The 21,328-nt window shown below is 53.2% G+C and overlaps 6 protein-coding genes across 6 annotated transcripts; 5 read left to right on the plus strand and 1 right to left on the minus strand.

Annotated features, from left to right (window-relative positions):
• Positions 1-1,229: 1,229 nt before the first annotated feature.
• Z517_09385 (uncharacterized protein) lies at positions 1,230-1,598 on the plus strand (the record flags this gene model as incomplete). The annotated part of the gene is made up of 1 exon (XM_013425295.1): positions 1,230-1,598. One exon carries the CDS (start codon positions 1,230-1,232, stop codon positions 1,596-1,598), a length of 369 nt encoding a protein of 122 aa, XP_013280749.1.
• Positions 1,599-2,619: 1,021 nt separating this feature from the next.
• Z517_09386 (uncharacterized protein) lies at positions 2,620-2,853 on the plus strand (the record flags this gene model as incomplete). The annotated part of the gene is made up of 1 exon (XM_013425296.1): positions 2,620-2,853. One exon carries the CDS (start codon positions 2,620-2,622, stop codon positions 2,851-2,853), a length of 234 nt encoding a protein of 77 aa, XP_013280750.1.
• A 23-nt stretch (positions 2,854-2,876) lies between these two features.
• On the plus strand, positions 2,877-3,376 carry Z517_09387 (uncharacterized protein; the record flags this gene model as incomplete). The annotated part of the gene is made up of 2 exons (XM_013425297.1): positions 2,877-3,075; positions 3,132-3,376. The coding sequence occupies 2 exons, from the start codon at positions 2,877-2,879 to the stop codon at positions 3,374-3,376; spliced, it is 444 nt and encodes a 147-aa protein (XP_013280751.1).
• Positions 3,377-7,237: 3,861 nt separating this feature from the next.
• Positions 7,238-7,686, plus strand: Z517_09388 (uncharacterized protein; the record flags this gene model as incomplete). Its single annotated transcript, XM_013425298.1, has 2 exons — positions 7,238-7,414; positions 7,468-7,686. 2 exons carry the CDS (start codon positions 7,238-7,240, stop codon positions 7,684-7,686), a joined length of 396 nt encoding a protein of 131 aa, XP_013280752.1.
• A 540-nt stretch (positions 7,687-8,226) lies between these two features.
• On the minus strand, positions 8,227-9,012 carry Z517_09389 (uncharacterized protein; the record flags this gene model as incomplete). Its single annotated transcript, XM_013425299.1, has 1 exon — positions 8,227-9,012. One exon carries the CDS (start codon positions 9,010-9,012, stop codon positions 8,227-8,229), a length of 786 nt encoding a protein of 261 aa, XP_013280753.1.
• Positions 9,013-19,980: 10,968 nt separating this feature from the next.
• Z517_09390 (uncharacterized protein) lies at positions 19,981-20,502 on the plus strand (the record flags this gene model as incomplete). Its single annotated transcript, XM_013425300.1, has 1 exon — positions 19,981-20,502. One exon carries the CDS (start codon positions 19,981-19,983, stop codon positions 20,500-20,502), a length of 522 nt encoding a protein of 173 aa, XP_013280754.1.
• Positions 20,503-21,328: the final 826 nt, after the last annotated feature.

A 21,328-nucleotide genomic window follows, 5' to 3' on the forward strand; every position in this document is an offset into this window, starting at 1 on the left:
GGTCGACAATGTTGCTGTAGAGGTAGAGGAAGTGTTGGTGCTGCAGGATGCGATCACGGGCAGACGGAGGTCTTGAACTATCTTCAAAGGTGAAGGGATATCTAAAGGTGAAGCCGATGGAAGACATTGATCGCGTAGCGACGCGTAAATCCCTCCGGAACACAAAGATAAGACTGACAGCGGTCGAAAAAGACGAAGAACGCGTCGAAAGCACGTCGGATGGCCATGGCCATGTCGTTGCCGTCATCACGGCCTGCGCGCTCAGCCTCGTGTGAGCTACCCCGCACGAGGCTGGATACCCCTCACGAGGCTGAGTGCGCACATATTTTTCACGCCCATGTAGTTACACTAGTTAGATCTCACTTCGTCTCAGAATTCATATCATCATTCAACCTTTGACAGCGATTTCTCCTGTTCAAGGCTTCACCGTGATACTCGTGGAGCCTGCCACCCCAGCCGCGCCACGGCCGAATCGCGTGCAAGGAAAATCTGTCCCGACGACCACGAAAGCAACGGCGTCAGCGACAGCAACATCGAACAGCACGAGCCGCCAACTGCGCACACTGGGAAACGATCAGATCTCGACCATCGACCACCAATCTCAACGGGCTCGAGGAAGTGAGAAGCAATCATGGCGCCACGGATCGAATCATCGACGAGCTGCGCACCAATAACCACCTACTCAAGACGAACGAACAAGACTGAACAATGATCAGCTACAAAAGGAGATGGCGGATCTCAGGGTATTCGCCAAAGACTTGATGGGGGAGACTCGCATCGATCACGACTCAGCTCGGCGAGCGAGGTGACGGAACAATGAGCAACCGTGACGAAGACCGCCAGCCAGCTCCCTTGCGCAGCAGGAGACAGTAATGCAGAAAGAACTCGACACCGTCATCAGCCTCGAGCTGCGGACAACTCCTCATCACGAACATACGCATCCGGTGCTAGTAAACTCAGCCAATCCGGTCGCCGTCAGCAAGCCAACAACATGCATGCATCGAGCGGATTCGATCCCCCCCCCCCCCCCCCCCCCTCCTCTCCCCATCCTTGGAGTGACAGTGGACACGCGGCGAGTAAGAGATAGGAACAAATTGACAGGTGCCGCCGAGATGGAGCAGCCGAGCGACCAGAACGTCCCCGGCTTGACTTGATGTTTGGCGTACAAGCAACTTGGAAAAGATTCAGCTGGCCATTCTTTTTGAACAGGGTCCGCCGCAACCAGCACAATGTCGCCCAAGACCATCACGACAAATCTCGTTTTGCTCTTGCGAGCACTGATCCTCACTTTACACTTTTGGGTCCGGCGTTTCCGAGTGACACCTTTCGCTCCTCGCCTCTTGGTCGTCAGAAAACTGAAAGTCATTGTCAATACGAGGCTCAACGGGCGGTTGACCAAGGCGTCGTGGGCGAGGCCGAACACATACGATTTGGTGCAAGCACGGTTGGTTTTCCGTCTGGTAGTTGTGTTTTTGTTGGGACCACCATGGCCATCTTCTACAGTCGATGCAGGGACCGCCATCCAGTGGGAAGTTCTACCGGTGCAATGCATTCGCAGCGGCTATGGTGCGCAGGTGTTTCTCCTGGCCGGCAGATGATGCCTACGCACGACAAACGCCGATCTCTTGGGCCGCGATGGCGCACTCTTGTATTTAACATGTCTACATCTAGCCGCCTCCCTACAAGGACCGATACAAGTTCCGCATCGCTCTTCTTCGGCTTAAGCATCGGCCTTGCGAAATCAAGACGCAAATTTTGAAAACCTCCGAGGCCTTACGTGTTGAGGATCTCAAGATGTGAAGGATCAGTTGGACCTCCGAGGAGTTGACACCAGAATAATGACTGTGATGCTGATATCGACTGCTCCGGAAAGGATTGGCCAGGAGATAGGAGAAACCCGCCCATTTTTGGTGGCCGGGATGGGTCCCGCTCATCGGAGGCGACATTACAGTCTGCACTCTTGAATCTGCAGAAGTATATGTCTTGTTCCTGGTCGTCTGTCTCCTATCTGTACTTCAATGTGCTTGCAGCCATTCCATTCGGTTCGAAGTGCGATGTTGCAGCGCCTGACAGCAAGATACCCACCCATATAGGGAGTACTGTATGGTGGCCCGTCTGACAAGTGGAGTGAAGATCACACTGTCACATGGATGCATGTTACGGCCTTTCTTTCTTGCTTGCTTTCCCGTCTTCGGATATCTTCAGTCCCATCCCAATCATGGTGCCCAGCAGCCGGTCTCGATCGCGGATATGGAGGCAATGAACACTGTGTGGTCTGGGTGCGTTGTGAGCCAACGTTGTCGGAGGCTCCAGGTTCATTGGACTCGAGATCACCGCTGAGCTCGAGACTGGCCCTATCTCAACTGCCCCGAAATTTCAAAGTTCCAGAATCAAGAAACGACGGGGTAGTTGGCAGGAAAACCCCCTGGTCTATGAATTCCTTTGCTCACTGGGTCAGTGAGTGAGTACTTCATTCATGGAGGGAATATCCGGCAAACAATCCCAAGCGACACCCGAAATCTCAGATATTGCAATCAGTCACTGGTATCCAAATCTGAAGGCACCATGTGAGGGTTCTCACACGCACTGAGGAAGACGCCGCAATCCTCCGTACTCAAGATGCCTCGAACGGATTCGATCTCGCACGAACCCCCATCCTCCTTACGCATGATCAATGGGTCAATCGCGCTCTCGAGGGCGCGCGTACGAGGGGTGAAGATTGGCATCCCATCAAGGCAGACGATGTTAGTCACATCTGCGGTAGTTCAAGAAGACAGAGACACCATTCGAGATGATTTCGCAGAGTCATTCTACGCCGTCAATGGAATCACCGGGGTCAAGAAGGCATTCTAGCTATCCAAAGGAGATCCGATCGCATGGTGGAATCGATGGTGGTCTACCTGGTCCGCGCGATCGAGGCTCATACGACCCTGGAACGGCGGACAGTCAAGATTGCAGGACATATTGCGTTTGTCAAAGAATTTCACCAGATGCCTCGACCGATTCGATGCCACAGCTACAACTATGACGGACACTATACCAGTCCCGTTATAGGCGCCCCACGACCTGTGGCCAGTGTGCACAGGACCACCGTACCGACTCCTGTCCATCTGCGGAGAAGAAATGCCCAGCATGTACCGATGCTCATGCCACGGGCCGCGACGACAAGACCATCACGTCGTGCCGGAAGGACGAGTCGCGCACGCTGCACGGCTGGACGACGCGCGACTTCCCCAACTGCTTCTGGGTGCAGATCGTACAGGCCGCGCTGTCGCCCAACTTCTTGCACGTCAAGGGCGAGCAGGCCGAGCACCTTACCTACGTGATTACCGAATGCGAGAAGCCCGGCATCCGCACCGTCGAGCCTACCGCCTAGGCCGAGGAGGACTGGGTCAACACCATCCTCGACATGGCCAAGCCACGCGCCTAGTTCCTGGCCGGTTGCACCCCGGGCTACTACAATAACGAAGGCACGCCGAATCCCGCGGCGGCTGAAAAAGCCAGCTACGGTAGCGGCGCCCTGGCGTTTTTGAACCTGTTGCGAGAGTGGAGGGCCAAGGGTGAGTTGGGTCACTGATCGGGGCTGCCCGCGGTGTACAAACGTGAACGAGCCCTACCGTGGCGAACTGAACGAGACGATGAGCGACATGCTTCAGCATACCGGGATATTGCAAGCAAACCTTGACTATCGAAGCGCAACCTCCCTTCCCTTTCTCTCCTCCACAAAGATGGCCCTCGAGGTCTTGGTTTTTTGGCGCTGGTGCCATTGTCGCCGCCCAAGACAGCCGGGGCGCTCTCCTCGATACACTGCAGTGCCTCTCGGTTGAACGAGATGGCGTCGCTCGGAGATTCTTCCTCCATCTCGACGCGGATCTTCGTGGGTGGGTTGTCCTTCAACCTTGAGGCACAGCGAAGCCTTCTGAACGATGAAACGGCGCGCGACCTGGCGCTGTTGCTTGTCATGGAACCATGGCATGCATCTTCGATATCGACGGCAAAGCGATCGGACATGAACACGCCATGTGGGAGGCGCTACGACCTACGCCGGTGGAAAGTGATCGAGTGATCCGATCTGTCTGCTCAATGATCTACACACGTCAACAAGACAAGTCGGGTTCGATAAGTGAAAAGTACCGTGTTTGGACATTGTGGCCGGCATTTGGAAGTTCGACTCATTGGAGCTGATGGTGGTGTCATTGTGCTCTTGAGACCATTGCTCCGAGTGGTCCCCACTGTCGATTTATCTACCATGTAATACCAATGGTTTTAGAACTAGGGCAGAGAGCCGGTTTGAACTGCAACATTGTCCTGTCTCGACCTTGTCCCGTCAGCGAGGACGGACTTCGAACACCGGTCAATTTCTGATAGCCCTATCACAAGTCCATCTACGCAGAGGGACGTCTACCAGTCCCACGCACCCAGGCCCCGTCAGAATTCCGTCCCCAGTGAGGCAGGAAATCCAGGCAGAATACCCTAGTAGCGGGGACATAATTCTGACCCCTCCTGGGTGCCACGGCCCAGGCGTACGTGGTCCTGGTGGACTTCGGGCCCAGACTCAAGAAGCTAAGGAGATACAGTTGTTTATGGGTGGCGACTTCAACCGCCACGACCAGGCATGTCGTGGCTGCTGGACGATGCTTTTCCACCAAAGCTGCGAGACGAGCAAGGTGACGAGAATCATCAGCTTAGGGGCTCTGATGGACTTCGACCACCTCCGGCCGCTATTTCCAGACCCCCTCTTACAGTGCTTCGAGGAGGGCTACACCGCGAATGGGGCGGGGATGGTGTGGCTTCGTCTGGTCTACAAGGCCAAGGAACACCGATCCTCCCCTGGAAAAGTTTTCTATTGCAGACTCGCCTCAGCGATATCGTATCTTGAGTGTCCGATTGATCAGGCGAGCGAATGTGTTGCCTAGGGAGCTCGGCGGACCGAGTTATCCGTCTATCTGGAATTCTCGACCTACAGGCGGCATGGATGGGAGGTCACAAAGTACACGGCGCGACCGAGGCCGTAGTAAATTCACATCATGCAACACGCCAGCCATAGCGAGCCCAGAGGAGCAGTCCGCATCATTTCCAAATGGCGTTGACCCTGTGACTGGAACAGCCTTCTCACCCTTGCCGCCACCGAAGCCACTGCGCTATCTGCTCGGTCCATGCATCATGGACGCAGGGTGTTGGGGGGTGGCACAAGTGCTCATTGACAGTCCTGACTCCCGTCAACGTGCTCATACCTGCAGTGTCGAGGTTTGCAATACATACAGGTGTAAAGTGAGCTTCTGACTTCCATGCACGTTGGGTGGATTCCCTTCATGCTTCCTAGGGTGTCCAATAACGCCATCAAGGGGAAGCGAGGTGGCAAATTCCACATGCAACAATACACACCGGTGTAAAGTCAGCTTCCAACTTCCATGCACATTGGGCGTCCAATAACGCCATCAAGGGGAAGCGAGGTGGTAAATTCCACATGCAACAATACACACCGGTGTAAAGTCAGCTTCCAACTTCCATGCATCGGTTGGGTGCCCTTCCTGCTTCAGGAAGCGGACCGACAAAGGCCACAAAAGTTCCAGGCGTCACAAGGTGCAAGGTTGACAACTGACCACCTCCCTTCTATGAGTCTACCCCCCTGTGGTTGCCACCTGGAGGTCCTTGTCGCACCAGGATCTAATTCCAGCAACAAGCGTGTGTTTGCGTCTTGAGACGGGCTCTTTGAACGTCGCCGAGACAGTAAAGCAGCTACAGGCTTATTCTCACGGGGCAAAACCGGTCAGCACGACTGATCCAGGCTCGCAGAAGCTGGTCACCCGACTCGCCACCCGACTCCACCGGGCGCAGGCAGAAACGAAAACTGGTGTTGGACATGACTCACAGTGAAAGATAGGTGGGGACAGTGAGGTGAGGCTGAAGTCCAGAACCTCCTGCCCCGAGGAACTAGAACGTTCGAGCCCGACAGTCATGCGGTCATGAAACTACCATCTACCTCCTTGCGTTGATACCCAATGAGCTGATTGGCACAGTCCTCAAATGCGACATCCACAAGGTGGACCGTGGTTCAGGTCACCGTGTCATACGGACCATCTCCAACGCACATATGACCTACCTCGTACAGAGTCATGACGACATCCAACCCCTTTTACTCGGTCCTTGGTCCAGTCTAGATCGGCCATCGAGCGAGGCGAGCCTCAGTGTCAGCAAAATCGGGCGATTGCCAACGCACTGATGTGGGAAAGCCAAAACTCCCTCCCCCTTACGTTTTCACGATCTAGACTTGGAGGAACGTTCGTGTCCCATCAAAGTGGAGTGGTCGAACCAAAGTGCCGTGCAGAACCAAAGTGCCAAGGTCAAACTAAAGTGACCTGTCGAATCAAGGTGCCGTGATCGAACCAAAGTGCTGTGTCCTACAAAAGTCCCTTGGTTGAACAATTATACGACAGGACCAATGAAGGGACATTCGTGGCCCACGAAAGTACTGTGGTCGAACAGTTAGTTATACGACAGGACCAATGAAGGGACGTGCGTGGCCCAAGAAAGTGCCGCAAAAGTCCCATGGTCGAACAGTTATACGACAGGACCAATGGAGGAACATTCGTGTCCGACAAAAGTACTGCTGTCGAAACAATTATACGACAGAACCAATGAAGGAACGTGTCCTACGAAAGTGCCGTGCCCAACAAAAGTACGGTGGTCGAACAGTTTATACGATGGGACCAATGAATGAACAGTCGTGTCACACCAAAGCGGGGTGGTCGAACTAAAGTGCCCGTGATCGAAGCAAAGTGTCGTGGTCAAACCAGGGTACCCTGCCGGACCAAAGTGCTGCGGTCAAGCCAAGGTGCCGTGATCGAATCAAAGCGCCGTGATCATACTAAAGTGCCGTGTCCTACAAAAGTACCCGCAGTCGAATAGTTATACGACAGGACCAATGAAGGAACGTTCATGTCACACTAAAGTGCCATGTTCCACGAAAGTCCGTGTCCTACAAAAGTACCGTGGTCAAACAATTATACGATAGGACCAATGAAGTGAAGTCCGCAGGTATGAGTCACAGCTCTCGCAAGACAAGGGATGTTCGTGTCCCACAAAAGTACCGCAGTCAAATCATTATACGACAGGACCAATGGAGGAACGTTAGTATCCTACGAAAGTATGAGTCAGAGCTCTCCCAAGACACGAAAGTACTGTGGTCGAACAGGTATACGACAGGACCAATGAAGCCCGCAGGTAGTCCGCAGGTATGAGTCACAGCTCTCGCAAGATCAGCATGAACATGACATCTCAAAACCCATCCCCAAGCGATCCGGTGACTAGGACCAACCGGTCAGCAACGGGTCCAAAATATGACTCACAAGAGACTCAATATGACTCACAAGAGACTCAATATGACTCACAAGAGACTCAATATGACTCACAGGTGACTCCCTGCCAGGCTGTGGCTGGTTGGCCGGCTGCACAGTGACACGCCAGCGACACATCCGTGACAAACCACGACCCAGGCAGACCTTTCGAAAGACCGACTGGGCTGTAGTGCGACGAGAATTCTCCACAAAGCAGCAGCACATACCTCTGATCGCCTCGACCGCAGGACTGGAACGTGGAGCCCAAACCATCATCCAGCAAGTAAAGCAGGCATTGACCAACCCCATGCTGGTGACGCTATACCAAGGCGTGGTGACGACGAGTTGACCACACTCAGGGACGAATACACCAGCAGTCGAGACCGAAGCACCCATGAGCGTACAGTCGTTTGCAATTGCGGCTTCACCTTTCCAGACACACTCAATTATTAAAGCCCCTCCTGCTTCCTTTAAACTAGTCTGAATAAGTCTAAGCGTTACTGGCTTGTCCTCAGAGCGTCATCGCGAATCGCTGGCTCCGATCTATGCGGTGAGCTCGTCCAACTGCCGTCACGGACACTAGAGAAGCTGGCTCTGGTGCAGTTGTCCGAATGGGATCAGACCAAAACATATGATGATGACCCTCCCTCCTGCCTCCGAGTTACCATCAGATGGAAGGTGACTCTCAATGGGAAGCCAATTACGGAAGATACAGAAGAGGATGTAGCGCTGACTCTCGCTTGTTTCCGGGAAATGACCATACGGGTGCAGCGACGGAAAACGAAAATGGACTTGATATCCACGAAAGTCAGGGTTTGCTGTGGAGCCGCATCCTATGACTATCTCCTATCTGCGCGGACCGCCCATAGATACTGTCTCGTTATGCCTGTCATGTTTCAGATGAATTTGTGAATTGGGCATCATTACTGGAACTCTTTGATTTCATCAACCACGATATCCAGGGTTTCTGCATTCCCACAGTCCCGGCATCAAGCAAATCTGAGACCAGGTTTTTGTCGACGATGACCAGAGCCATATAGTCACTGTAGCCAACTACAGCACCATAGCCGTTTTCCAGATAGAAGTTGAAATCATTCGCGTCTGCGAGATATAAGTCCACCCGAGACGACATTGTTGAGCCATCGGTGTTCTTGTCGTCATCCCAGGGGTTGTACTTTGCGGAGTTTTCCACACGACTTTTCCAGATTTCCCACTTCTCCATGTGTGCTGTGGATCGAGGATCGTAGATTTTGAAACCTGTGTTGAATTTGAATTGTCCGATCTTCGTGCCCACTAGAGCCATCGTGTAGGTATTCTCCGGACTCTTCAAGGCGCACCAGATCCCAGGAAAGGATCCTCTGTAGATCCAGTCGTCTGGCATAGACTTCTCGGCTCCGAAATCTTGGTATATGTTCCCAGCTTTCTCATTGAACTTGTGGAAAACTCCAACATTATTCAGTTCTGCCAGGTCCACCTCATCCTTGGCCATTTCTTTCAAGCATTCCCTCGTGACCTCGTAGAGGATAGCTCGAAATTGATGATAGTCAGACTTCGGAGGGATATGAGCGTCTTGCAGTGTCCGTATTGCGGGGTGAACAGAGAACATCTTCTCGTCTTGTGAGGTGCCCAAATGAACAAACTTAAACAATGAGGCCAACGTCTTAGGCACTTGCATTTTGCGAGAAATTGAGTTTGCGAAACTGACCTGCTTCAGGCTTTATGAACAGTGGGCTGTGCAATACCAGGCCTCCTTTAATGAGTGCTAACCGGTGAGGCTGCGAGCGCCGGAAGTGGAGACACTGCACTTTGACGTTTTAGGCTGCGCAGAAAGTGCGGTGAGTCTCAAGAAATCTGCTGCAGGACGAAGCTAAGCACTCTTAAGAGAAACCAGCAGGGGTGGAAAGCAGGACTTAGAGTACAGCGCACAGAGTTTTTACGATCAGCTTGAAATCCGATACGCCAGTTTTTCTCTTTCACCCAAAGACAACAGCGCCCTCCTAATGGCCATACGACGAAGAATGATTTTTTGGCGCACTTTTTCAAATCCTTGGTCGCCAGTGTGGACTGACGCGTCTGCTTACCCTGGCTGCAGATGAAGGACTCAGCCCGTTCTACGATGGCTACAGTATCGCCTTTCCTGCACACATGGCTGTAAGCGGTTCAACGGGAAGCCAACTCGAGAAGCATGATAAGCCTGCGATTTTGAAGTTGGCCGTCAAAAGCAGTTGCGCACGATCCATACAACAAATATGGACTGCACAGCTACTACGTGCGTGACAAAAAGCGGTCTACCTAAGCTTCAACTACTGTATGTACTTCCCACCCCAGGCGCTTTTGTGCAGGTAACGATCAGGCGGCACGTCAACAGTGGCGGCGCACCGGAACGGCACATGACCGCTCGTAGCTCAGTCATTCGCCAGAGACTGCCCAGTGATAGATTGCGAATGATGCCACATCATTCTTCCAAACGACTGTAGAAATGGAGTCCACCAGCCGGGAATCCCGCACGAAAGCTACTCTGCAGAACTTTCGGTCAGGGGTGAGAGAAAAGAAGAGACGATATTGGTGCACTTTCTGGAAGACACCGACAGGGTATGGAAAGCAGCCCCCTACCTCGCCTCGGATGCACCGGCGTGTGACAACATACCCTTCTTGGACGGTCCGCGGAGATCCATGAAGATCAGGAGAAGGGAGAGACTTTCGCTGGCTTGCCATCGCGAGAGACCTGCACGCCCACAACTTCCCCGTCCGACTTTAGGATATTGGTCACGGTCTCTTTTCCCACTTGCTTCTTTTCCTGCTTGACCCCAGAAGGATGACAACGCTTGGTCAATGGAGGACTTTCTTTCCGGCAACACCAATCATTCGTCCCAACAAAAGAATTATGGCCCGTTCTAGACCTCATGGATAGTGGCAATTTTCAATACTTCACTCCGGCTGAGCTACGTGCCCCTACCGTTTAGGGGTGGCCCGCATCCTACTGCTGAGGAAATCGGGCAAGGAGGACTATACGCAGCCCAAGTCATACCGACCAATTTCACTGCTGTGAATTAGTTGTTGCTAGACGGCTGTCCCTACTGGGCTGAAACCTACGGTTCTACTCCCCAATCATCGTTTACATCAAAGCCCTTCCCGACTTCTACAATCTCGCAGACATAATCCAATCGGTCATAACCCCTCAACATAGTTACATTCTTGTTAACACCGCAAATACAAATTTCACGGCCGTGAGCACGAAATATCCAAATCCGTCCAGATCTGACCCAGACCGGGTGAACTGGCGGCAGCACTTTTAGTCCCTCGAAATGACCGTGACGGGCAGATGACAAGGTAGGTACGGGTTGGGTTATATTTCAATACGAGGTAAGAAATGAATGAGATGTGACGGTGACATTGAGCCCCTCCCTACCTCTCCTTCCATCTCTAGCTTCCATTGATTGCGGCCGAACCGATAAACACCCGGCCCTGGTGGAATTGGGTTGATTGGCAGGCAGGCAGTACCTGAAGGGGCGTGCCGGACGCGGTCGCCGTGCCTCTCTATTTCCTTGTTTGTTTTCTTTCCTCGGATGCGGCCGTCGCTGCACCGACCGTCTCTGTTTACTTCTTCCTTTCTTTCCTCGGACACGGTCGTGGCGCAGTCTCTATTTCCTTATTTCCCTTTTCCTTTTCTTTCCTCTCTCGTACATGGGAGTACATGATTAGGAGCGTTCTCCTTTCCACACCGTCAGGCGTGCTGTCGCCATAGTTGCCAACAAGGAACTTCGTCGACGCATCAGAGCGGGAGGACACCAAGTTCAAGGACACATGCTCGGAAATACCGTCTGGCCAAGCTCTCACACCACCCTGGAGTGGAGCAACAACTTGAGGAACGCTTCCCTACAAATGTTGTCTTGTATCTGGTTTCTGGCGCCAATTTAATCCAACTGGGGTCAAGCAAGTTTGAACACACCGGCCCCCCGGCAGGCAAAGAATGCCGCAATTCCCGAGTTGATTCAAACCTTTTGCCCCCCCCCCGAAGTTACGGATCTATTTTGCCGACTTCCCTTATCTACATTGTTCTATCCACCAAGGGGAACGGTTCCCTACAAATGGTGTCTTCCTCTGGTTTCTGGCGCCAACCTCCCCGTTGACCCAACTTGGGTCAAGCGAGTGTTGAACACACCGGCTCGACAGAAATCCGGGTTCGCCCGGCAAGTAAGAATGCCGCAATCCCCGAGTCGATTCAAAGAGATATGTCAGAGGCTCTAGCCATGACCTTGACCACTGGCGGGTGCGCGTTGCAACGGCCAAACGTTACTTTAGCTCGCCTCAGAATTGGCGGTCTACGTTTGTAGACTGCAAAGTGTCTACAAATATAAAGCAGCAGCAATCCGAAAGGATGAGAGGGTCAGTAAACCCCCTGGATCCGCGTCGCAAGAATCACGTTAGCTAACTGACTTATTATGATCACCAGGCCTATTGCGTTCCATCCTACGAGCGTACTGTTCGAGAAGCCTCTCTTTTCGGACCTCATCCGGCTGCCTGGTGTCCATGATCTGATATCCGACATTATGGACGAATTGTTAAACATTGCTCATTCCCAGAACTGCAAATTTCCGAGCAACAGGAATCTACAATCGAACCCGTGGTCGGGTCAAGTGGTTGAGAGCGAAGGGCATCTAAGCGGCAGCAATTGGAAAGGATGATGGGGTCAGTGGCCCCTGGATCTACATCGCAATAAGAATCACGTTGGCTGACTTGTTATGACCAGGCCTATTGCGTCCCAACCTACAAGCATACTGTTCGAGAAGCCTCCTCTCCTCTCGAACCTGATCCGGTTTCCCGGGAGGGGGGAGGGGGGGTGTCCATGATCTGATATCCAATGTTATGGACGAATTGTTAAACATTGCTCATTCCCAGAACTGCAAATTTCCGAGCAACTTTAAGGAATCTACAATCGAATCCATGGTCGGGTCAAGGAGACTGCAAAGTTTCTACAAAAATAAAGCAGCAGTTCGAGAGGATGATAAGGTCGGTGACCCTGACCCGCGCCGCAAGGCCCACGTTAGCTGACTGACTTCTTATAAATAGGCCTATTGCATTCCATCCTACAAGCGTACCTTCTCGAGAAACTTCTCCTCTCAGACCTGATCCGGTGGCCTAAGGGTCCACGATCTGATATCCGATCCTATGGACGAATTGTTAAACATTGCTCATTCCCAAGACTGCAGAGGCAGCCCCTGACAGCGTGGTTGAGAGCGAAGGGCGCCCCCCTGCTCAAGTGATGGAACGGGTGGTATCCCTTACTCAAGTGGTTGATGGATTGGCGTCCCTTGCACACAACAGGCCACGATAGTTAGTGAACAGACTGGAATCAGACATATCAGAGATCACATACAACGGGCCTCCCACAAGGCTCCCCATTGTCCCTCATTCTCTTCATCTTCTTCAACGCGGGTTTGGTTGACCAGACCATTGACGATGATTAGGGACCTCTTGCTTTTGTCGACGACGACACACGATGGGTTGTGAATGACACGATCGCTCTATCCGCGGACAACGGTTGTAAAATCCCCAACGCTCGGCCCCGTCTCTCTCATCTACGGTCACCAGATCCCTGGAGCTATGATAGTCCCGCCACGGCCTGCCTTGTACTTCGTCTCGGCCACTCTCCATCATAATTGGATATGGAATACTACGGCATCGTTGAGACCATACCTCGATCATCAGCTACTCTCCAACACAAACCTCACGAGATTGATTGGGCCCCCAGACAACCGAGACGGAGTGAGAAAAAGAAGACAGGCGGATACTCTGAAAAATAACCCTGAATTGCTGTCAAGCTGGAATCCTGCCCGATCAGAACATGGAGATGCTGCAGTCGAGGGCAATACCACGTTCCACGCGTGGCCGCGACCAGTGGAGCCACAGTTGAAGACAACAAGACCTCGTTGATACACTTCATCCGCGATGCACAGCTAAAGAAGATGGAAGATGCCGCACCCCCTGTAGGCTCTATAGGTTGGTACGCCACGGTATATGTCGCATCATCGCCCTCGACCAAGGTGCTCCGAGTGACGCTGGATAGTCAATTGACATTTAACGACTACCTGGTACGGATAGCGCATAGAAGGTGGCGTCGTGTTCGAATGCTGGCCCAGACTCCCCGGTTTACGACCGGGCATGGTACGCCAACTCTACCAGAGCATCGTACTCTCGGGCCTGGACGATGCGGCATCGGCGTGGTACGCCGGGTACTTGGGCAAAGGCATTCCTATGTTTATATAAAGACTTATTGTTCTGATTGTGCGGTATACCGCAAAAGTGATCACTCACTGCCTTCGAACCGTCTCACACGACATACCCACGCACGGCACCACCACGACTGGCGAACAAAGTGTCATGACCGGTCTGGAGGTCATTGACGCCTTCATCATGGCATCTGGGCATTCTGATACCCGCTCAGCTGTCCACATCACGGATGATCGGGAAGCAAGCGCCGACAAGTGGATCGACCAGACCAAGATCAAAGATCAGGATCGAAATATCATCCCATCCCTATTCCCTTTGATGAGAATATTACCTCCTTCAAACTCGATACCATCCAATCACCTCAACCACCAGCAGATTCGAGAGAAAGAAGTTCAACGATTAAATTTTACCAGAGCTTGCTCACAGGGCTTGTCCTTCTGCAGCATCCTGCATCCTCGGTCTGTCCTGTAATCAATCACCTTACGCACCCATCTCACACCAACAATCTGTAAGTGAGTGGAATGAATGATTGATTGATTAGGTAAGAAATCACCAGCTTGTTTTCTGCCGCGGTGGGGAATTATTCGGCTAACCTTCCCAATAGGGTAACATAAATACTCGCTCAGCCTCATTCTGCAACCGTCTTCTTTCTCTCCATTCCGCAACTGTGGTCTATCCACAGGAGTAGGTGAAAGAGGGTCTCTGAGGCCACAGCTTCTCGCAGTCGGGCAACTAGTGATCCTGGTGTGATTGAAGTCCGCAGGAAGAACGTCTCCGTCCAGGGGGGCACTCTACGTTGGGGACGGCGTACACTCAAGAGCCAGGAGACACTACACGTTGGAGGACGGTGTACACTCAAGAGCCAGGAGACACTATACAATGGGAGTGGTGTACAGCCGGGGGGCACTATACTATGAAAACGATGCACACTCGGTTGACCAGGTCCGAGACACGGCCGAGCGCCACGGTCTTCTCCTCCGACAGCAAAGCAGAAACTGCAGGCCATCGAAATCCCGGCCGACGCAGTGGCCAGCGGATGGCGCGACGAATTCACCAAGCATCTACATCTGTCCTCCATCCAAGGGAAAGAAGAAAGTGACAGTGTTTATCTGGACATGCGTATTTACCTCCCCTTCTCTCTCTCCCCCCCCCCCCCCCCCCCAAGCCCGAGTAAAGAATGCCTGTCTACCCCGTCCGCGGGCATTTGGATGACCCAGCCGGGCAATCTGATCGATTTTTTAGAGGGCGTTGCTGATGATGATGATGGAAATACAGCACCTATGCGGCAACAGTCCGATTCCGATCAGAACGAACAACTGTCCGCATTGCCAGCATAACCGATGTCACGACTGCACCACCGAGAAAGTGACAAAGTGAGCCCGAAGGTCAGCGAGTTTCTGACGCTCAAAGCCACACATCAGGAACTTCTCCGAAGGGATGGCCGAAGGGATGGCCGACTGTTTTGTTTTTTGTCCACAATTTGCGTGTCAAGACCATACGTTTTGGCTTCTTGTCGGCGGGAATGCGTGGGTGTCAGGACATTATGACGTCGCAGGCAACGGAAAAAGCTCACCAGTTCAACTGGCGGTGGAGACAACCGCACCAGGGATAGCAGTGTCCTAGAACAACAGAGGTCCTGTCGCTCTTGATCACGTTCTTTCCAATCCTCCAGCGTCCAGTCGATGACAGAATCGCGAGCGAACAGAACGCTGTGCCTTTGACAGGGCCATGAAGGCCATAGTCTCGAGTAGGGCTTCTTGCGCACAACGCCAACCCAACCGTGCGGCTCCAGAAGCTCTGAATCGGGCTTTTCCAAAGCCTGGCTCGGTGGAGGTCAACAATGTCAGTAAAGGAAAGGCCAGTCTACACCATCCTCGCTCTCTCCTCTCGCTGCGGTGGTGTTACAGTACTTTTGCCCCCCTCCTTCAACAGTCTGAAGGAGAAGCCAAATACCAGCTCAACCCCTTCGAACACAAAGTCAGACAAGGCAGGACAGTACGGGAGAGTACAAGACAGAGTCGGCCAGGGTAAAGCATACTGGTCTGGCTGGCACTTGAATCACATTCTCAATCTATCGTGGCGTCCAACAAATCGATGATAACGAAAGCGGTTGGATTCGCCGAGCGTTTGGAAGGCTAGTGTGGCCAGAGGCCTGTTCCGCAGGGGGAGAGAGAGAGAGGTCTTTACTAAAACGCAAAAGGGTCTGTGAGGCCCGCGAATTTTCGCGTTCACAAGCTTTTTCTGCAATATAAATCAGTCTACGGCATGGTCGAACGCAGGAAAAGACCAGACGTTGCAGGCTCCCACCGCAATGACATGGCCATCGCCATCCGACGTGTTTTCGACACGTTCTTCGTCTTTTTCGATCACTTTCAGTCTTTTCTTTGTGTCCCGCAGGGATTTACGCGTCGCTACGCGTTCAATACCATCCATCGGCTTCACCTGTCGATGTCCCTTTACCTTTCGATATCTCTTCACCTTCGAAGATCGTTCAAGACCTCGGTCTGCCTCTGATCGCATCCTGCGGCACTTGATGCGCACCACCACAGCACCAGCACCCCCTCTACCCCTACAGCAACGTTACCGACCGCGAGGCTAACCAAGGCTCCCCTGATATCCAACCTCTCGACTACGAATCGATCTACCTCACCAGAACGCGTTTCTATCAGGGGAAAGAGAAAAGGAACTACTTGAGAGAGTTGAACGCGGACCTGCGCAGCTTCTTGGACCAGAATTGCATGAACCGCTGTTAAGAGGAAGACAAACATACAAACACAAGAGGCCGACCATCCTTCGGGAGCGAGATAATGGGTCATGAGTGAGTAACGCGAGCTTGGGTATGGTATTGAACTGGGACGAGGCGCTCTCTTAGCCAGAAGCATCAGCTCGTACGGTGGTGGGCATGGTGAGGGCTGCGCCGATGCCAGATGAGCCACCAGTAACGATGGCAATTCGAGGGTTCATGGCAGTGGTGAAGGCGACATTGAGTTGAGGAATGATTGAGTCAAGGATCACAAGTATATCGGTTCCCTGGGGGGTAACGGCTACCGCACAGCAACGACAAAACAGCACAGAAAGTCCTGATCAGATGTATTCATAACTTGATTGATCACTGTCTCCTATTTCCCTTTTTTTTTCATACTTGTCCTCGAGTGATTAGAAACTCCCTGAATGGATAGATCCTATTGGAGGATTAAAGAGAAAAGGAATCTCAGACCTAGTGGAAAACAGTCTCGTTTCTGGCATGGACAGACGTGCGGAACCCTTGGCCTTCCTGATCGGGATATTCGTGAACCGACAAAAAAAATTCACGTGGTTTTCCAAACCGCGTGATTGGCCAGCCAACTATTGTGGTGTCCAAAATCCAACCAATTCAGTGGCCAAGAGTTGTCATTTCCGCACATTACACAGACAAATCCCACCCATCCCATCGCAGCCTGGAGACTCTCCCATTTCAGTATTATCTCCGTAAGCTCCGAACTTTCCTTTCCCTTTGCTGCGCTCCGCATCTGACACGAGAACCACCTGACAATGGCTATGGCTGATCGAGCTCCTGACTCCACGACACACGACACGGAAAATAAGGCAAAAAGCGACGCGAGAGAGGTCGTCGTGTTTGCCGTCTGCCTGAGAATGTGACTTCCAAATGACATTTCTACGAGCACCAGCCTCCTCCACCACACGCCGCCGGCCATTCCCAAATCAGTTTCCCTTTACGATAAATTCGCTCGGTCAGCTCTGCCCTCTCTACCTTCGAGCCTGCGACCTCTGTTGCCCCCGAGGGCTCTATTCTCTGCGTACATCTCGACGCGTGAGCGATACAGTCAATAGCACTCTATGCTGCCCCATTCTTCCTCCCTCCGGACCTGGCTGGAAAGTCACCCCAGCGGCCAGCCTGATTTATTCTGGCTTCCCCGAATGCCTCCTATGAACCTACGCGAATGCCTCCGATCCTCGACCGGAATGTCACAAAACTTGTTCTGGCCGTTGCCAACCACGGCCCGCCTAGAGAACGCTGAAGAGAAAAGCGAGGAAACCGGGAGACGGCTCAATGCATTGAGTGCCGTGCAACACTTGGTTCACGTTTGTCAAGAAAACGCAGTGCTATCGACAAGGGGACGAATCTTGGAAGCGTCGAGCGAAGAACCCACTCACCTTACCTTCAAGTCGGCTAGGCATCTTGTACGGGAATAAAGACACTTAAGAGCTGGGATGGGAGGTGCTACATCACAAGGGCTCCATGTTCTTCGCTTCTGGCAATGGTTGTGCTTCTCAGCTCAATGGAATACCGGTCAGGCAGCTCATTTGGACGAAAAGACTCCACAGAGCAAGTATACACGAATAATCCCTATCGCTAGGTCACTCTCACCACACGGCTACAATTAGCCTCGACAAACACCCCGGGCTCATGCAGTTCTGCCGCGGTTGCTGCGTCTTGCTTCGGTAACCTCAGGGGCGCTTTTTTTTGGAGGGGCAATGTCGAAGTTTGAGACCTGCCGAGGAGAGTTGAAGGTGAACGTTGACCGAAACAAGAAAGAACCAAAGTCAGAGCTGAAGAGAAAGTCAAGGACTTGCCAAGGGGCGCTAATGCAAGAGGAGGTGCACGGACCACAAAGTGTCGTGGAAGCTCACAATCAACACAATTTATGGGTGGCTGGGCTTTCACTATCGCAGGGAGAATCCCCTTGAAGAGCGGCGGTAAATTTGCCTGCGTCCTGCGACCTGCGACCTGGGACCTGCTACACGCTACACGCTACACGAACCTCAATACCTGAAACGAGGCTGGCGATCGATTCCCCATTCAGCAATCACACCAATCTACCACCAAGCTTGTTCAGAACGACGGGAAGCCAGAGAGCTACCAGTCATCGTCGTCACCCCGCCCCCGGAGGATGGGCCGACGTCAACCGTCAGCATCCTGACGACACAGCACTGGGGGCTCTGGGCCAACGGAGCCCTGCGTAAGTTGGGACCGAACAAACGCAGAAGGGCAGAATTACTTGACCGAGGCCGACGACGACACCGAGCTGGTCGATTTGTTGCCAGTACCAGAGCCAGCTACAGGCCAGTTATCTACCAACCCAATTGATATCCATCCCTATTCCTTTGTGTCAAGGGACTTCTTTGTTTCCTCGAGCCCACCGACGAGACTCCGCGCCAAAAGGTCGAGACTGAAGCTCGTCCTCATGCATGCGGCCATGTGCCCTTGTGTCAATTACCCTCTGGCTGGTTGCCTGCTGCCCATGCCGCGTATTCCCTACCCTCGTCTTTCAAATGCAAACCTTGTTCCCATCTCTCCCAACGACCAATTCCCCCCTTCCGGCCCCCTGAAAGGTCATCTTGGGACCATCTATCCTGGCATTCCACGAGGAGGAATAATACAGCAGCTTGTCCAAGCCTGCTGACACGAAAGGACCTCGCTAGCCAAAAAACCAAATCCTTTCCCCTACCAGGTCGATTGACAAGGACCTTTCCGGGTATTGACTCTTTTCATCCCCAAACCCACTGAGTGCATCTTCTCGCCTCCACCTCCGCCTGCGCCTGCGCCCCCCGCTGCAATGAAAAGCAATCCAACAACCACCACTATCGTCACCCGCGTACGATGTGGCCATGAGCGTGGCCACAGAAGATCGTGTCGAGGTCACCCAATTCACTTCCGGCGATCGGTTTTTTTCGACGAGGCGGAAATGACTCGTCTCCATCCTCGAGTCACGACGCACATTACGCCGAGATATCAGGCTCGAGTCGCGGAGCCGTTGAAGAAAAGAAAGAGACTGGGGAAATATTGACCTCGGCCATCCTCCCGGCATACATTGCGGAGTTTTTGGGTCCGTGTAACTGATATCTCTTTCAAAGAATGAAGCCCGAAGTTGGTGGCGGTCCCGTGGCTTCTGGAGCCATTAGGTTTCACACGCGGGCTAGGGGAGCGTTATGTCGCTACCCAATACTACTTCTACGGGGCTGGGTTGCTGTGGGAGACTGGCAGAGGCTCACTTGACGCTCTACTGCCCTGTCAAGCGCACCACTCGCATTGATCGACAGCAGGGAAACGGGCTCACCTCGAGGTCGACAGGGCGAGGGAAGCCATGGCATACGGTCGGCGCGCTCAGCCGTGACCGTGTCGTTGCGTGATCATGATCACCGCCCACCATCCGCTCGTTCTCTACGACGGCTACACGCCCTTATACGACCCTGCCGAAGCCAGTGACCTGTGCACGAACGCCCAGGGACGCCTGATGGCTAGGCTATGGCGCCATTTTTTGCCCTCCAGGTGCTAGGCCTGGGAGAGCACTTCGGTCCCGGTCGAGGCGGATGTGATACTCGACACAGTCTTAGCGAGCCTCGTCTACAAGAACCACGACCTTCAGGTCCGGTTCAAATGGGAGAATTCCAACGACATCGGTGAGTGATCATGGCCCCTATTGGAAACGCGCATCTGACCATGGGCCAGCTATCTGGAACAACCGCAGCGTGTTCCACCCTGCGACCTTTGAGGCTCGTGGTGAAGGAGACCGCTTTGGAAACAGGGCCGTTGGTCGGCAGTAGCCCCTTGCATGTCGCGAGACACCGTCTCCTTCTCCTCGTGATGAACGCAATCAAGACCGAACGTGCACCTTTCTCTCAAGGGAGTGGGCGCTGCCACGATGAATACTATTACATCAATCGCCGAAGGCGCGCCCCCTCTTTCCAAGAATACTACTCGCCTTGTGCCACCATGTCAGCACCGCCGCAACGCGTCGCCATCTTGGTAACAAGTCGGTCGGTCATCCCCCTGTCTTCTCACTTGGTGACCCTGATACAACGGTCGGGCATTCTCTCGCTCTCGTGTTCAACCGTTACAGGCGCGGCGAGAGGACCAGGGTGGAGGGCGTACCAGTTCGACCCGGAGCCGGACCGAGTGCTGTACTTTACATCCGTGGATATCGACGCCTGAACCGTCCAAATTGATGCCCAAGATCAGATCCCATTCATCGCCAGGCACCCGTTCGACCGCACAATCGGTACCCTTGATGCCCTGGGTACCCAGAATGCCCGCCATGTTGGCCCGCCCATGAATGCCCCCCAAAATGCTGCACGGCTTCCTTTCATGATCGCTTCGAGGGCTTCGCCGTCTTGGATATCTGCACGGGAATACGCAAGCCCTTATTCCGCCAAGCTCTTTGCACCTCTTCCAAGACATGCTGGGGCTTGTGAAGGTCGTCGATAAGAGCAACGTTGGCTCCTTGTTGTTGCCAGAAGCGTCGACGTCGACCGGTTCATGGTCAACTGGTCAAAGGCAGGCCAACCGTAGGTCAACTGGTCCACCTCGACTTGCCTCGGGTCAACTGGTCGAGCTCTCCTGGGTCAACTAGTCCAAAATTTGAAGGCCTGGCATTTTTGGCCTTCAAGGCAGCGAAGGCACCGAATGACAGGCCCTTGGGTCGAGATTCGGCTGGCAGAGAGACCCGGCCTTTGTCTTTGGAGGCTGCCCGCTCCTGTGCTCGAGCTTCGGGTGTTTGAGAGGACTTGAAGGTGACACCTGCCCTACTGTGCGACAAGTGGATAGGATCCGTCAACCAGAGCTCATCGTCTTCCAGTCCACCAAGCCCTCACAGCTCAAGGCGCATGGTACACATCTACCCTTACGCAAGTCCAACGCAGTCCAACGCTCAAGGTGCAGACGACGGCGACGCTGCTGCTCGCACTCGCATCCTTCTTGGTGGATATGAAAGCAAAGGGCCAAAGCTTCGGAGCGCTTCCAGAGCACCAATTTCAGATTT

This window comes from Fonsecaea pedrosoi, assembly GCF_000835455.1.
Source record: "Fonsecaea pedrosoi CBS 271.37 unplaced genomic scaffold supercont1.6, whole genome shotgun sequence".
Taxonomy (NCBI): Eukaryota; Fungi; Ascomycota; class Eurotiomycetes; order Chaetothyriales; family Herpotrichiellaceae; genus Fonsecaea; species Fonsecaea pedrosoi.